Genomic DNA, 13654 nt, shown 5'->3' with positions numbered 1-13654 from the left:
CACAAGGAATGTAAACATCCCTTGTGACAGTAATAGGCAGTGACAGGCACTCTTTATGGAGGGATCTAGGGTGTAAAGGACCCCAAACCCCTCTTAAAAGCATTCAAAATGCCCAGACTGGCTGTTTTGAATGCTGTCATTTTTTAAAAAAAAATCTGGCTCCTTTAGGGCTCCAGTACCCAGGAGTGATGTCAGGACATCGCTTCTGGGCTTGTACAACTCCCTGAAGGTGAGACCGCATATCTGCGTTCCATCAGGGTGAAGGGGTTAATAAAGTCGATAAACAAATGACTGACATTTGCTTGTTCCACAGCTACAGAATACTAAAAGGATTTATTGAAATATAATTTCAAACACATGATATGCGACAAATTTAATTTGTTTGCTACCATTACAGTAAGCATGGCATGTGCATTGGTGACGTTTATTATCTGGAGAGAAAGACATGTCCTAAGGCAAGAAAGGTTGATGAATGCAAAAAAAAAAACATTTGGTACTGAAAGTTGATAATCACTTTACAGCATTCAGATTATGTACAAATGCTCAGAAAGTACATAGGCTGAAACACATAGTAAGGACTCAGATATTTTTTCACCTTTCTTTTGCTGCACCACTTTTACACATTGGCATTACACTTAATGTGGATTTATCATTAAAATTTACACATAGTATGGATCAAAAGGGGACATGTGTGTATTATGAAAAACATTTTTTCTCTTATGTTCTATGACAGACACAGTTCTTCTATTCTTGACCCTAGGGTTTATAGCGCCACCTACAGTAGTAGGACACTAGGCGGAACAAAGGACACAGGACCGCCTACGGGCAGTCCTAGCTGGTATAATTCCCCTCTCTTCCATAGGCAAGCCAGTTATCTCTGCCTAGTGTTCTAGGAATAAGTACCATGTTCCCTGCTGGGACCTGTGGTTTCATAGCTTTTTTCTCTATTTTCTTTTTTTGTCCTGGGATTTTTTCTGCAAAAATCTTCCATCAATAGCCTGGGCAATGGGCTGGATAATCTAGATCAAGTGGTCATCCTAGACTGGTCAACGAGCTCACACAGACCTTTAGCTACGTGCTGGGTCAGCTGCGACAGCCTGATCCTGGACCAGGGCCGGCCAGCGAGGCACATGGGGACACATATGACCATGATTGTGTATGTGTAAGGAAAAGGCCTTTTATGCACAGGCTAAAACATGTTCCCTTTAATGCTCACAATACTTGGGCACTGGCTAATACATATGCGCATTGCACGCACACAGGCGTTATGCATTCTTGTGTGTGACGGCAAACGTGTGCACCTGTGACAGATGTTAGCACCAAAACGAGCTATTTAAACTCAACCAGTGCTCAGAATTAGTGCTGCTTTTTCTTTCAACCTTCCCTGTATACTGTGATCCTGTTATTCTGTATCCTGATTCCAGTTGCTGACCGGCTTGTTTGACCACTCTCTGAACTCTGTCTGCACGGACCCTGGCTTGTCCTTGACCTCTCCTTCTGTCTGCTTCATTCATTTGCTTCTATTCTGATTCTGATTCTATTCCACTGATTGGCTCCTGACCCAGATTGCACCCAGACCACATTATTGCCTGCTCCTCTGTGCCTAATCGTCTTGCCAGTATATGACCCGGCTTGCCTGACTCTGCTTCCTCTGACACCCTGCTGTTCTACAGTCTGCTACCAGTGTATGCATCACCTGCCCGCTGTCACCAGTACTAGCCTGCTTCAGTCTGTCATCCTCCAATTATCTACCAGCCCGCCCGAATCACTGAGGACTACTGATGGCCTCTCTCACCTGGAGTGGATACCGGCTCTGCTACTGGCAAAACTTACAGGCATTTGTGCCACTCTGCACTCCTGCGCCTTCTGTTCACATTACCAGGGGCCACGAGTAAAACATAAGCCTTCCTCATAATTTCAAACTCTGCTACCAGGTACGTGATAGAGTGTCCCAGTGTTACCCTGGCCAACAGCCCCCACTTCAGAGGAGAGGGTAACTGTCTAGGGAGAGTTACCCACAAGCTTTGCTGGACACGGTGTGGAGCGCGTTTGCTCCCTGGGTTGGCTGGTCTCTACAGTGTTCTCTTCCTCCCCTACAGTCCTGGGCTCCTGTACCTTACCCCCCCCCTTGCAGATGGCCTAGCATCGGGTTTACTGGTTTGAGACTTTTCTCTGGAGGTCACATCGCTTCCATGTGTAGTCTTGCCTGTGTTCCTGGACAGGCAGGCAGCCTACTGGTCTTGGACAGAAGAGGCCCTCCAGTGTCTGGTTACTTCATTGCATGTGGGTTCCATCCCTCCTCCCTGGGTCAGTTTGTGGACCAGAAAGGGACCTTTCCAGCTGTGACGGGTCCCCCATCCCTAGGTTGAACAAGCAACCATGTTAGATAGAAGAAGACGAAGGGGTCCTGAAATGTTGCCTTATGCTTGCCATGTGACCATGAAATTGAAGCTCTGGATCCTTTTGAGGAATCCTTGGTGTGCTTATGACATTTCTTCACTTTGATTGTCTACGGTTACTCCTGTAGTTGGTGCTATACACCTTATGGTCAAGAATAGAAGAGCTATGTCCATCAATGAACTCAGAGAATGGGATTTTAGGACGAGTAACAAAAAATTCTGTTATTTTTCAAAACTTCTTTCCCGCCAGGAAAAAAACAATTCAGCTCTGAACTCTATTACAGTAGATCATTTATGGTCTAGGTGAAAGTTACATGTTTTAGGACTACTCAATGAATTGGCAACGTTTGTTAGTGACATGCAACTAGACTTGTTCTTTATTTTGAAGAGATTTCACAGCTTATCCATGCCATTTCTTCAATTCTCATGAATGTCAGGATCTTACCCCAGCATTTATGTCCACAGAGGCAGCACTGACACCTTTATCTAATAACCATATAATGAGCCAAAGCAAATATTGATTGTTCAAGAACAAAATGGGAGGTGTGAAATCTGTAGAACCAAATACATAATTCCATCTCTTGGGGCCGGGAGCCATCATAGGTGTCAATCCTGCAATTTACATGGATAAAGTTGTAAATTGTTGGCAATTGCTAGGGTAGAGATGTTAAATTGGCATTATATATGGAAGGCAGATGGTGGTGAAGGCTCCCACCCCTGTTTAGGGATGGTTGTTTGCAGTTTGATTTAGATGGTTTTGTCAAGTCTCTTGCAAACTAGTTGTCCTCTCTGTCCAAAACGTGCACCTCATTGTTCTAAAAAAATGATTCTTTTTTTATTAACATGTAGGAAAGGTGTAGGAAAACTGTGAGGTGCACAATTTGGACCAGTAGGACAACTGGTCAGCAAGAGGCTACCTACATCTTGGATGGATCAAAGAAGTTATAGAACACTCATCCAGTTTTGCTTCTATCCAATGCTCTGTTAGATATTTCCCCCTCACTTTCTGTCTCGGTGACAATGGTTTACCAGGCAGGAAGTGAACAAAAATCTGCAAAAGGGGCACAGACAAAAAACAAAATCTGACAAGGGTATTGGCTTTTCCCTATACTACTAAAAAGCTCACTTGTTTATGTTTTTATTGATGCATGGGATTTCTCCTCATTTCCAATCTGATAAAAAAAACAGTATAGGATAGGATTAAAAAAAAAAAAAAAAAAAAAAAAAGGATAGGATATGGAAGTGTAAATATGTTTTAAAATCAACACAGATAGAAAAAAATAAATAGGAATACTAACTACTTCCTACTCTGTCCTAAAATGTACTTGACAGACACTTTAATTATCATGTACAGTAAGACAGCAATAGAATTACCACTGAAGTTCAGTGCCTATACATGGTGGGGGTACTTATCAATCTGGTGCACTCCTGAAGTGGGAAATTGAGTCGTAAACTCATAGCATATTTTGCTTTATGAGACAAAACTCCACTCTTTTTCAATGCTTCTTTGTATAATAAATTTGATAGCCCCTCTACATACTACCCCCTCAGTCAAGCTTTAGGCTCCATGCACACTAGCATTTTTTTTACGCTCCTAGAAGCTGTTATTAGCATTTATTTCTGCTACTAGAAGCTAAAGTGTTATCCTATGTGTCCATGCACACTACTTTACGCTATTAGCATTTTTTGAGCTTCAGCATCTAGTAGCAGAAAAACAAATGTTTTGTAGAGTTTTTTGGACCATTTTTCTAGCAGAAAAAAAAATGCTAAATGCTCTTAAAGGCTTCTAAATGCTCCTAACTGCTTCGAAATGTTACTAAAATGCTCCAAACAGCTTTTTTTTTTAGCTTTTTGTTTTTTTCTTTACGTACTGCAAAAACACATATAATGCTAATGATCCTCTAGCTTCTAAATTCTTCTAAAAGCTACTAAAATGCTACTAGAAGCAGGCACAAAAATGCTATTATAAGCGTTTTTCATCCAGCATTTTTTTGTAGCTTTTTTTGAGCTAATGAGCTTGTGTGCACGGAGCCTTAAAATGTTAATCAATGCCTCACTGGTGTAACTGAAGACATGCTGATAAAGAAACATACTGTAAATTAAGCTAGAAACTCACTTGACTTGTGCCTCTGCTTGCATAAAGATGAATTCCCATTTTCTTGCAAAAGCCCGCTGTAGTCTTGCTAAATTTTCCTGACAAAGGTTAAACAAGGATAAAGGAAAAAAGGAAAGAGTGTGTAAATAATGAATTATACTCTACTACTGTGATGGCACTGTTTTACTAATGCAAAACCATTAGACATTGATTTCAGACAACTATATATTAAATTAGATATTAAATTGCTCTAACATCTTTTCTGGTGCACTTACTACATATGATTCAAATAAGAGGCTGGTCTTCAGTTCAAATTGTATATTTTAGGCTGACTGAGGCATTCTTTTTTCAGAACACATAAAACTGTTGAATCATTTTGATCAGAGAGGAAGATTTATGTTTCATCTCATTTATACATATTAATATAAGCATGCATATTGCAGGATATCAGTTAGTTCCCATCTGACATTATTTTGCAAAATAGTGATGAGCAAACTTTTTAAGCAGGGACCCAAAGGAGATGATATTTCTAAACTGCAGCATATTACATACAAGATCAGAGTTCAGAATAACCAATTAGATAAAACTTTCATTCTCTGATCTTCAATGGGAAAATAGATCAGGAAACCTAGTTGAAATAAGGGACATTCCTACTTTTCTTGCTTGGGAATTCATAGTTCAGGCGAAATTCAATTCCATAGGTTGGTTTGAAAGTGTACTTGATGTTTTTACCAAAAATATATTAATAACATTACTAATGTATCTGATCTGAACTGTAGCTTAATTTGTATTTCATCATACAGAGGGTGTTGACTAAATAATAATGGGTAATTTACTGTTAATAAATATTACATTGTTATCTCACAAGTTTGAAGAAAGTGATATTTGATCCAAATAATATCACCTTTCGATTTAATTATAAGCCAGCTATGACCACAACTGGCAAAATATAAACATATTAAACAAGCAAAAAATTGGGGGAGCAAACCCTGAACATGTATATCTAAAGCCGGTGCAGCTATGGACCAAGCAACATGTATATTAAAAAAGAATAGCGCACACATGCAAAAGAAATGACTATCAAATATGGAGACAATCCATAAATAAAAATGGGGATTTAGTCCCACCATATGGCCATATCGTGCTCAAGCCCACCACTTCGTCAAAGTACCCCATTATCAGTGGGTCCTACACTATCCATAAAAAGGGGTGAATCCAGCCTCTCTAACCCTTGGAGACAACACTCCTTGCTGGGATAGATGTGCTAATGCACTACAAAGGACTCCTCCTATATCTACTTGATAGTGGACTCTGATAGAGTACAGGTGTGTGTGGGGGGTGCTCAACCCCAGAAGTCTGGTCAGACCGAATACATAATAAACAAGCAAAAAATTGGGGGAGCAAACCCTGAACATGTATATCTAAAGCCGGTGCAGCTATGGACCAAGCAACCTGTATATTAAAAAAGAATAGAGCACACATGCAAAAGAAATGACTATCAAATATGGAGACAATCCATAAATATAAATAAAAATATAAACATATATTTTCCTTGCAACCAAGGCAGCCATGACAACAATGGGAGACTTCTATACACTATTTGAGTATATTACTCCTTTAGAAATGTTATTGCCTGATCATGTAATTGGATGTTTACATTTCCATATAGTGTTTTTCTTATTACAGCACTGGGACTGATCATGCCACTGTCCCATTTACTCTGATTTCAGAAAGTACAAAGGGAGTTGACTCATGGGGTAGCTTTACTAATGGCAAATACACTTTTCACCTTGCAAGAGAAATTTTCAGATAGCTTAGTGAATAAGGTGAAGCTCTTCTGACTTCCATTATTCAATATGTGCAAGCAAAAATGCTGCTTGTTATTTTACCTTAGATGTGTTTGGGTATTTTTTGCAAAGTGAACTTTTCTACTTCACTAAGCTCTGGGGACATTTTCCCTGCAAAGTGCAACTTCTCTTGCAAAGAGAAAAAAACAGCCTATTTGCCTTTAGTAAATTATCTTAGAAACGGCAGGTAGGACTCTACATTTAAGCTGGTTAAAGGAGAATAATTTAAAAAGGAGATTTTTGTGCTTTTCTCAACAAAAGTTACTTTAGTACATTTGTTTAAAAACACATAATTTTTTTATGACACCTTGGTGTGCTTATAAAAGTTCATTTTAGTTACACTGGTTCCTTATAGTGGTAATAAACCCTAACCAAAAATCATTTGATTTGATGGCTGCATTAGTTTTCTTTTTTTTTTCTTTTTACCTCTGTTTTCATTTAGTGATCTGGATAGTAACACACCTCCAGCATTAGAGTGCCCCCACTCTGGATGAAGGAACACTGGGGGCATTTATGGAGAGCAGCAATGAGGGAGGGGAGCGTTAACCACTTAAGCCCCAGGGGATTTGGCTGCTCAAAGACCAGGGCCTATTTTGCGATTCGGCACTGCGTGACTTTAACATACAATCGCGCGGTCATGGGATGCTGTACCCAAATGAAATTGACGTCCCTTTTTTACCACAAACAGAGCTTTCTTTTGGTGGTATTTGATCACCTGTGTGATCTTTACTTTTTGCGCTATAAACAAAAAAAGAGCGACAATTTTGAAAAAATATCAATATTTTTAAATTTTTTTTATATGAAATCTCCCCCCAAAAAAATGTAAAAATCAAAATTTTTTAACATTTAAGGCCAATTAGTTTTCTGCTACATATTTTTGGTGCAAAAAATCGCAAAAGTTATTGCGTTTACTAACTACGGGAAAGATTTATGTCATTTTTATTGTTTTTTTTTTTTTAACTTGTAATGGCAGCGATCTGCGATTGGCAGGGAAGGGGTTAACTTTATTAGAGATGCAGGGGTTAAATGTGTCCCTAGGGACGTGCTTCTAACTGTAAAGGGGCGTGGCTTTTGATGTAACCACAGAGACATATGATCCTACATAGCAGGATCGCATGATCTCTGCGGTTACATCAGGGAGAATGACAGGCAGCTTTGTTTACATTAGCCGCCTGCCTTTCTCCCTCTCCAGCGGGAGATTGCGAGTGACCGGCGGACATCGGAGCCGCCGGTCACTCGGATGGCAGTGAACGAGCGGGGGCGGGAGCGCGCCTCCTGCGGTGCGCGCTCACCACCTATTGGCTCGCGGGTGAGTGACGTACCGATACGTCACTTTGCCCAGGGGGGGCTGACCGCTGCAGTATATGTATTTGCGGCGGTCCGCAAGTGGTTAAATTCACTAGCAGATACATACATTTACCCATACCCCTTTAAGTCTCTCCCACTGTTATTGCAATTTGTCCAAACCCAAAATTTTTCTTTACACCTTGAATGTCTATCTAAAATTCCAAAAAAGTCCTTGACTGAATTTTTTTTAGGGTGTGTTAAAGTGGAAGCATGTGTTTGTGTTTTATGTGCTTAAATCAGGCATGATTCACTGGGTGGGGTGGTGCGTGTTTTGTGGCTAAAAATGGGGGTTTGGTCAATAAAGTGTCCCTAGATTTAATTTTGAATATCTGGTAATCTTAATCTAAACCTAGGGAAAACAATTTATTATATTGCAGTTTACCAGCCATTAGATGTGGTAGCTGCATACGTTTTCTGTTTCAATATATTTCACCATTGCTGTCTAAAAAGATTACAATAAAGTACATTCCAGATGGATAAAATATGATGATCCATTCAGTTTTATGACATGGAAGTTGATAAACATATAAATGGTGCATGTGTTCAGGGCTTAAGGGTCCTATATGGCAAAGATGAGCATTATACACAGTGGGCCAAAGTAGGTATACATTAGTGAACGGATCAAGCCATTTTATTTTTACATAGTTAGTGAGGTTCAAAAAAGACACCAGTCCATCCAGTTCATCCTATGATGAGTATGTGTGTGTTTATGTCAATAGTACCTCCAATACCCCTGTATGTTGTGGTCGTTGTGGTGCCCATCTAATCATTTTTTTAAACTATCGATGCTCCTTGCTGTTATCACAGCTTGTGGAAGAGAGTGCCATATCTTTACCACTCTGACCGTATAGAACCCTTTACGCAGTTTTAAGGTTAAACCGCTTCTCTTCTAATTTTAGCAAATGGCCGCGAGCCCTTAAACTGAATAGTTTGTTCCCTATGATAGGGTCAGCAGTACGGTATTTGTACATTGATATATCCCCTCTCAAGCGTCTCTTCTCCAGAGAGAATAAGTTCAATGCTTGCAGTCTTTCCTCATAACTGAGATCCTCCAGTCCCTTTATTAGCTTTGTTGCCATTCTCTGGACTCTCTCCAGTTCCAGCACATCCTTCCTGAGGTCCGGCACCCAGGACTGGATGGCATACTCCAGATGCGGCCGGGCCAGAGTCTTGTAGAGTGGGAGAATTGTTGTTTTATCTCTGGAGTGAATCCCTTTTAATACATGCCAATATTCTGTTGGCTTTGCTTGCAGCAGCTTGACATCGCATGCTGTTGCTGAGCTTGTCGTCTACTAGGCTCCCTAGGTCCTTTTCCATCTTAGATTTCCCCAAAGGCTCTTCCCCTAGTGAGTAACTTGCGTTCGTATGTCTGGCACCCAAAAGCATTACTTTATATTTTTTAACATTAAACCTCATTTGCTATGTACAAACCCGATTCTAAAAAAGTTGGGACACTGTACAAATTGTGAATAAAAAGCAAATGCAATGCTGTGGAAGTTTCAAATTTCAATATTTTATTCAGAATACAACATAGAAGACAAATCAAATGCTTAAACTGAGAAATTGTATAATTTTAAGGGAAAAATAAGTTGATTTTAAATTTCATGACATCAACACAGCTCAAAGTTGGTACAAGGCCATGTTTACCACTGTGTGGCATCCCCTCTTCTTTTTATAGCAAACGTCTGGGGACTGAGGAGACAAGTTGCTCAAGTTCAGAAATAGGAATGTTGTCCCATTCTTGTCTAATACAGGCTTCTAGTTGCTCAACTGTCTTAGGTCTTTTTTGTTGCATCTTCCTCTTTATGATGCGCCAAATGGTTTCTATGGGTGAACGATCTGGACTGCAGGCTGGCCATGTCAGTACCCGGATCCTTCTTCTATACAGCCATGATGTTGTAATTGATGCAGTATGTGGTCTGGCATTGTCATGTTGGAAAATGCAAGGTCTTCCCTGAAAGAGATGACATCTGGATGGGAGCATATGTTGTTCTAGAACTTAGATATACCTTTCAGCATTGATGGTGCCTTTCCAGATGTGTAAGCTGCCCATGCCACATGCACTCATCCAACCCCATACTATCAGAGATGCAGGCTTCTGAACTGAGTGCTGATAACAATCTAGCTAATAAAATGGATGAGTTGGAAATGTTAGTACATGAGGATGACATAGACCTTGTGGGAATAACGGAGACTTGGTTCGACCCCTCACATGACTGGCTGGCCAATATCCAAGGGTATTCGGTGTACCGGAAGGACAGGGTAGGAAAAAGAGGGGGAGGGGTATGTCTCTATGTCAAGAACAATGTAAGGGTGATAGAGAGGAGTGATATTACAGGAAGGATTAATATGGAGTTAGAATCCGTGTGGGTAGAACTCCATAGGGAAGTAGAAAAGGGAAAAGTAATTGTGGGGGTTTGCTATAGGCCACCCAACCAAAGGGAGGAGGTAAAGCTGGAATTTTTATCACTATTGGGTAAAGTGGCAAAACTGGGATCAGTCATCATATTGGGGGACTTCAATTATCCCGACATTAACTGGGAAGAGGGGACTGCACACTCACAGAAGACCCGTCTATTCACGGGAACCTTACAGGATAACTACATGTCACAGTTGGTGGATTCTCCTACTAGAGAAAATGCAGTCCTGGATCTATTGATCACTAAGGACCCAGACCTAATCTCGGAGGTAGGAGTCCAGGACAAGCTGGGCTCTAGCGATCACAGGATGATCACATTTAGTGTAAATAACAATATAACAAGGCAAGTGGGGAACATAAGAACCCTAAACTTCAGAAGGGCAAACTTTCCAAAATTGGGCTCATTGATGGAAAGGGTAAACTGGGACCAAACCCTGGGATCACTGACCACGGAGGAAAAATGGGAATGCTTTAGGAACATATTAAACAAATGCATCTTGCAGTGCATTCCTATGGGAAATAAATTTAGAAGAGACAAAGCCAAACCTGGCTGGCTAAACCGTAATGTTAAAAAACTTATTAGGGGAAAAAAAATGGCCTTCAAGAAATATAAATCAGAGGGCACAGTATCGGCTTTTGAGCAATACAAGGAGGCAAATAAGAAAAGTAAACACAAAATCAAAATGGCTAAAATCACCTTTGAGAGACAAATAGCGGAGGATAGTAAAAAAAAACCCAAAGAAATTCTTTAAATATATCAACAGCAAAAAAACTAGGGCAGAGCATATAGCACACATAATTAACGATGATGGGAGGATGGTTACAGAGGACACTGAAAAAGCAACCGTGCTGAATGCTTTTTTCTCGTCAGTCTTTACACATGAAAAGGAGGGGTACACTGACCATGACTGTATGGTTAGTAGTAATACACAGGTCTTGCCACTATGGCTAACAGAGGGTGAAATCAGGGAAAGGCTGGATAAACTTAACACAAACAAATCACCAGGCCCAGATGGCGTACATCCGAGAGTACTCAAGGAACTCAGTAAGGTTATATCTAGACCACTGTTCCTGATCTTTGCTGACAGTATTATGACAGGAAATGTACCAGGGGATTGGAGGAAAGCTAACGTGATACCGATATTCAAAAAGGGGCAGAGGCATATCCCGGGAAATTATAGGCCTGTCAGTTTGACATCGATAGTATGTAAACTTCTGGAGGGGATGATAAGGGACTATATCGTAGAGTTTGCTAAAGACAACAACATCATCAGCAGTAATCAGCACGGGTTTACAAATGGGCGTTCTTGTCAAACCAATCTCTTAACATTCTACGAGGAGGTGAGTTGTGAGCTAGATAGGGGCAGACCAGTGGATGTGGTGTACCTGGATTTCGCTAAGGCGTTTCATACAGTTCCCCACAAGCGCTTAATTTATAAAATAAGGTCTGCAGGTATCGACAGCAGGGTTTGCTCTTGGATACGGAACTGGCTAAAAGGGCGTGTCCAAAGGGTGGTAATAAACAGCGCATACTCAGACTGGTCTGAGGTGGTAAGCGGGGTCCCCCAAGGCTCAGTCCTGGGGCCAACCTTGTTCAATTTTTTTATAAACAGCATTGAGGATGGGATCAGTAGTTCGATATCAGTTTTTGCAGATGACACAAAATTGGGCAGGGCAATAACTGCACAGCATGAAGCAGATATCCTACAGAATGACCTGGACAAAATAACGGAGTGGGCAAAGACATGGCAAATGAGGTTTAGTGTGGAGAAGTGTAAGGTTTTGCACTTGGGGACTAAAAACATAAAAGCACAATACACGTTAGGAGGGGAACCCTTGGGGGAATCAAAAATGGAGAAAGATCTGGGAGTCTTGGTTGATGATAGATTAGGCAATAACATGCAATGTCAAGCGGCAGCTGCCAAAGCCAGCAGAATATTAGCATGCATAAAGAAAGGGATGCATTCCAGAGATAAGACTATAATCCTTCCACTTTATAAAACTCTGGTCCGACCACATCTGGAGTATTCTGTCCAGTTCTGGTCGCCAGTCTTCAGGAGGGATGTGTTGGAGCTGGAGAGAGTCCAGAGAAGGGCAACTGAACTGATTAGGGGGTTGGAGGACCTTAATTATGAAGAGCGTCTGGAATCGCTTGATTTATTCTCCCTGGAGAAGAGACACTTGAGGGGGGACATGATAGCAATTTATAAATATCTCAATGGGGATCTCGGCATAGAAAAACAGCTATTCAGTCGAAGGGATTGCATGAGGACTCGAGGGCATACAATGCGATTAGAGGAGAAGCGTTTAACCTCAGGCAGCGTGGGGGGTTCTTTACTGTTAGGGCTACAAGATTTTGGAATTCTCTACCACAAGAGGTGGTTTCTGCGGGAAGTATGGTGGCTTTCAAAAGACTCTTAGACGTACATCTCAAGGATCAGAACATTCAGGGCTATGTGATATGATTACAGCCACACACACCTACACAGGTTGATCTGGGTGGACTATTGTCTTTATTCAACCTCACCTACTATGTAACTATGTAACTATGTAACAACTTGGGTTGTCCTTGTCCTCTTTAGTCCGGATGACATGGCATCCCAGTTTTCCAAAAAGAACTTCAAATTTTGATTAGTCTGACCACAGAACAGTTTTCCACTTTGCCACAGTCCATTTTAAATGAGCCTTGGCCCAAAGAAAACACCTACGCTTCTGGATCATGTTTAGATTTGGCTTCTTTTTTTGCCTATAGAGATTTAGCCAGCAACGGGAAATGGCCCGATGGATTGTGTTCACTAACAATGTTTTCTGGAAATATTCCTGAGCCTATGTTGTGATTTCCATTACAGTAGCATTCCTGTATGTGATGCAGTGCCGTCTAAGGGCCTGAAGATCACAGGCATCCAGTATGGTTTTTCGGTCTTGACTCTTACGCACAGATATTTTTTCAGATTCTCTGAATCTTTGGATGCTATTATGCACAGTAGATAATGATAACTTCAAACTCTTTGCAATTTTTCTCTGAGAAACTCCTTTCTGATATTGCTCCACTATTTTTCACCACAGCATTGGGGGAATTGGTGATCCTCTGCCCATCTTGACTTCAGAGAGACGCTGCCACTCTTAGAGGCTCTTTTTATACCCAATCATGTTGCCAATTGACCTAATAAGTTGCAAATTGGTCCTCCAGCTGTTCCTTATATGTACATTTAACTTTTCCGGCCTCCTATTGCTACCTGTCCCAACTTTTTTGGAATGTGTAGCTCTCATGAAAAATGAGCCAATATTTGGCATGCCATTTCAAAATGTCTCACTTTCAACATTTGATATGTTATCTATATTATTTTGTGAATAAAATATAAGTTTATGAGATTTGTAAATTAGTCCATTTCTTTTTTACTCACAATTTGTACAGTGTCCCAACTTTTTTGGATTTGTGCTTGTAGATACCCATCCCATTATTTTGTTAAGGTCATCTTGTATGATTTCCATATCTTGCGTAGAAGTTATTTCCCTGCTTAATTTAGTATCGTCCACAATCCTCTAG

At 40.7% G+C, this 13654-nt stretch overlaps 1 protein-coding gene across 3 annotated transcripts in view; it reads right to left on the bottom strand.

Annotated features, from left to right (window-relative positions):
* Positions 1 to 13654, bottom strand: part of RGS6 (regulator of G protein signaling 6) — a gene marked incomplete at its 5' end in the record, with an annotated part of 657279 nt that overhangs the window by 107738 nt on the left and 535887 nt on the right. For all 3 annotated transcript variants that reach the window (XM_082275029.1, XM_082275027.1, XM_082275028.1), the window contains one exon: positions 4516 to 4592. In XM_082275029.1, the coding sequence (XP_082131155.1) occupies positions 4516 to 4592 (77 nt within the window). The remainder of the gene's footprint in view (positions 1 to 4515; positions 4593 to 13654) is intronic.

The sequence above is a fragment of the Pelophylax lessonae genome (genome assembly GCF_965119305.1).
Source record: "Pelophylax lessonae genome assembly, chromosome: 13".
NCBI classification, from domain to species: Eukaryota; Metazoa; Chordata; class Amphibia; order Anura; family Ranidae; genus Pelophylax; species Pelophylax lessonae.
This window is presented reverse-complemented; position numbering and strand designations above follow the sequence as displayed.